Source organism: Onychostruthus taczanowskii, unplaced genomic scaffold (assembly GCF_017590055.1).
Source record: "Onychostruthus taczanowskii isolate IOZ18803 unplaced genomic scaffold, ASM1759005v1 scaffold403, whole genome shotgun sequence".
Taxonomy (NCBI): Eukaryota; Metazoa; Chordata; class Aves; order Passeriformes; family Passeridae; genus Onychostruthus; species Onychostruthus taczanowskii.
The window spans coordinates 42,334-46,155 of NW_024501494.1; the positions used below are offsets into that span (position 1 = coordinate 42,334).

General features: G+C 48.2%; 1 protein-coding gene across 2 annotated transcripts in view; it reads right to left on the reverse strand.

The window, feature by feature from the left end:
- LOC121340518 (SH3 domain-binding protein 5-like) overlaps positions 1–3,787 on the reverse strand; it is a 9,985-nt gene extending 6,198 nt beyond the window's left edge. The window contains exons 1-2 of one of the 2 annotated variants that reach the window (XM_041413322.1): positions 3,542–3,787; positions 11–184 (exon numbers count right to left, since the gene is read on the reverse strand). In XM_041413322.1, the coding sequence (XP_041269256.1) occupies positions 11–184; positions 3,542–3,652 (285 nt within the window). In that variant the 5' untranslated portion in view covers positions 3,653–3,787. Of the gene's footprint in view, position 1; positions 185–3,541 lie in introns of both variants that reach the window. The other variant, XM_041413321.1, reaches the window with a different exon arrangement.
- Positions 3,788–3,822: the final 35 nt, after the last annotated feature.

The window sequence follows — 3,822 nt, forward strand, 5'->3', positions numbered from 1 at the left end:
CTCCCAGTACCTCGAGCCTCTGGTTGAACTGGGCCTTGAGCTCGAAGTAGGGCCGGCTGCGGGCGATGTCGCGCCGCAGGGATTTCTGCAGCCGCTGCACCTCGGCCTCGGCCTCCTGGCACAGCCGCGTCACCCGCTGGTGCTCCCGCTCGCTCCAGAGCCGCTCCTGCTCCGCCTCGTTCACCTGGAATTCCCAGAGATCCCGGAATTCCCACGGGGAAGGGGGAATGCCCAGGAATTCGCAAAAAAACCCGGCGAAAATCGGGTGAAAAACGGCCAGAAACGGCAAAAAAAGGGCTCCGAAATGGCTCAAAATCGTCCCAAAAATTGGGGGTGTTTGGAGTGGGGAATGGAGGAAATTCCTGGAAAATTCTTGGGAATGAGGGAAATTCCTGGAAAATTCTTGGGGATGGAGGAAATCCCAAAAATTCCCAAAAACCCCCGTGAAATTTGGGTGAAAAACGGTGAAAAAATGGCAAAAAATGGCAAAAAAGGGTAAAAAAAGACCCAAAAATTGTTGGGATTTGGGGTTGGGAATGGAGAAAATCCTGGAAAAATTCTTGGGAATGAGGGAAATTCCTGGAAAATTCTTGGGGATGGAGGAAATCCCAAAAATTCCCAAAAACCCCCGTGAAATTTGGGTGAAAAACGGTGAAAAAATGGCAAAAAATGGCAAAAAAGGCAAAAAAAAGACCCAAAAATTGTTGGGATTTGGGGTTGGGAATGGAAAAAATCCTGGAAAAATTGTTGGGATTGAGGGAAATTCCTGGAAAATTGTTGGGATTGAGGGAAATTCCTGGAAAATTCTTGGGGATGGCGGAAATCCCAAAAATTCCCAAAAAACCCCATGAAATTTGGGTGAAAATTGGGTGAAAAAGGGCAAAAAACGGCAAAAAACCGGCTCCGAAATGGCTCAAAATCGTCCCAAAATTTGTTGGGATTTGGGGTCGGGAATGGAGAAAATTCTGGAAAAATTATTGGGAATGAGGGAAATTCCTGGAAAATTCTTGGGGATGGAGGAAATCCCAAAAATTCCCAAAAAACCCCGTGAAATTTGGGTGAAAAACGGTGAAAAAATGGCAAAAAATGGCAAAAAAGGGTAAAAAAAGACCCAAAAATTGTTGGGATTTGGGGTTGGGAATGGAGAAAATCCTGGAAAAATTGTTGGGATTGAGGGAAATTCCTGGAAAATTCTTGGGGATGGAGGAAACCCCAAAAATTCCCAAAAAACCCCATGAAATTTGGGTGAAAATTGGGTGAAAAAGGGCAAAAAACGGCAAAAAAACGGCTCCGAAATGGCTCAAAATCGTCCCAAAAATTGGGGGTGTTTGGAGTGGGGAATGGAGGAAATTCCTGGAAAATTCTTGGGAATGAGGGAAATTCCTGGAAAATTCTTGGGGATGGAGGAAACCCCAAAAATTCCCAAAAAACCCCATGAAATTCAGATGGAAATTGGGTGAAAAATGGGCGAAAAACGGCAAAAAAAAGGCTCCGAAATGGCTCAAAATCGCCCCAAAAACTGGGGGTGTTTGGAGTGGGGAATGGAGGAAATTCCTGGAAAATTCTTGGGAATGAGGGAAATTCCTGAAAAATTCTTGGGGATGGAGGAAATCCCAAAAACTCCCAAAAACCCCGCGAAAATCGGGTGGAAATTAAGTGAAAAATGGGCGAAAAACGGCAAAAAAACGGCTCCGAAATGGCTCAAAATCGTCCCAAAATTTGTTGGGATTTGGGGTCGGGAATGGAGAAAATTCTGGAAAAATTATTGGGAATGAGGGAAATTCCTGGAAAATTCTTGGGGATGGAGGAAACCCCAAAAATTCCCAAAAAACCCCGTGAAATTTGGGTGAAAAACGGTGAAAAAATGGCAAAAAAGGGTAAAAAAAAGACCCAAAAATTGTTGGAATTTGGGGTTGGGAATGGAGAAAATTCTGGAAAATTGTTGGGATTGAGGGAAATTCCTGGAAAATTGTTGGGATTGAGGGAAATTCCTGGAAAATTCTTGGGAATGGAGAAAATCCCAAAAAAAAAAGGTTAAAAATGGGAAAATCCCCAAAAAAAAGGAGTCAAAAATGAAAAAATAAACCTGAAAAATCGTAAAAAAACCCAAAAAAGTTCCAAGATCTTCTCCAACCCATTCCAAACCTTCTCCAAACTCCATCCCACCTTCTCCAAACCTTGTTCCACCTTCTCCAAACCTCCTTCCACCGTCACCAAACCATTCCCACCTTCTCCAAATTCCACTGCACCTTCTCCAATCCCCATCCCACCTTCTCCAATCCTTGTTCCACCTTCTCCAAACCCCATCCCACCTTCTCCAAACCCCATCCCACCAATCCCAAACCTTGTTCCACCTTCCCCAAACTTCCTTCCACGGTCACCAAACCATTCCAAACCTTCTCCAAATTCCACTGCACCTTCTCCAAACCTCATCCCACCTTCTCCAAACCTTGTTCCACCTTTCCCAAATCTCCTTCCACCTCCACCAAACCATTCCAAACCTTCTCCAAACCTCATCCCACCTTCTCCAATCCCCATCCCACCTTCTCCAACCCATTCCAAACCTTCACCAATCCTTGTTCCACCTTCTCCAAAACCCATCCCACCAATCCCAAACCTTCTCCATCCATCCCAATCCCCATCCCAAACCTTCTCCAAACCTTGGTCCACCTCCTCTAACCCATTCCAAACCTTCTCCAAACCTGATCCCACCTACTCCAATCCTTGTTCCACCTTCTCCAAACCCCATCCCACCAATCCCAAACTTCTCCATCCATCCCAAACCCCATCCCACCTTCTCCAAACCTTCTCCAAACCCCATCCCACCTTCTCCAAACCTCATCCCACCTTCTCCAAATCTTGTTCCACCTTCTCCAAACCTCCTTCCACCTCCACCAAACCATTCCAAACCTTCTCCAAACCTCATCCCACCAATCCCAAACCTTCTCCATCCATCCCAAACCCCATCCCACCTTCTCCAAACTCCATCCCACCTTCTCCAAACCTTGTTCCACCTTTTCCAAATCTCCTTCCACCGCCACCAAACCATTCCAAACCAATCCCAAACTTCTCCATCCGTCCCAAACCCCATTCCAACTTCTCCAAACCCCATCCCACCTTCTCCAATCCTTGTTCCACCTTCTCCAAACCCCATCCCACCAATCCCAAACTTCTCCATCCGTCCCAAACCCCATTCCAACTTCTCCAAACCCCATCCCACTTTCTCCAAACCTTGTTCCACCTTCTCCAAACCACATCCCACCAATCCCAAACCTTCTCCATCCATCCCAAATCCCATCCCACCTTCTCCAAACCCCACCCCACCTTCTCCAATCCTTGTTCCACCTTCTCCAAACCCCATCCCACCAATCCCAAACCTTCTCCATCCATCCCAAACCCCACCCCACCTTCTCCAAACCTTGTTCCACCTTCTCCAAACCCCATCCCACCAATCCCAAACCTTCTCCATCCATCCCAATCCCCATCCCACCTTCCCCAAACCTCCTCCAAGCCATCCCAACCCCATTCCCAGGATTCCCACCTTCCTGGTGGCGTGGTTGAGCATCTCCTGCCAGGTGGGGTCCAGGCGGTTCTTGCCGGTGCCCATGCCCTGCTCGGCCACGAAGACCATCTCCCGCGCCGCGTTGTGCATCCCCACCGCCCGCTCGTAGCGCAGCGCCGCCCGCTGCGTCTCCTGCTGCGCCTGCAACGACGGAACCCCGGCAATTCTGGGAATTTCGGGACACGTTCCCGGTGGGTTGGGTGGAGTTTGGTGGGTGGGGTGGGGTTTGGAGGAGGTGGGGTGGGGTTTGGGATGGGTTG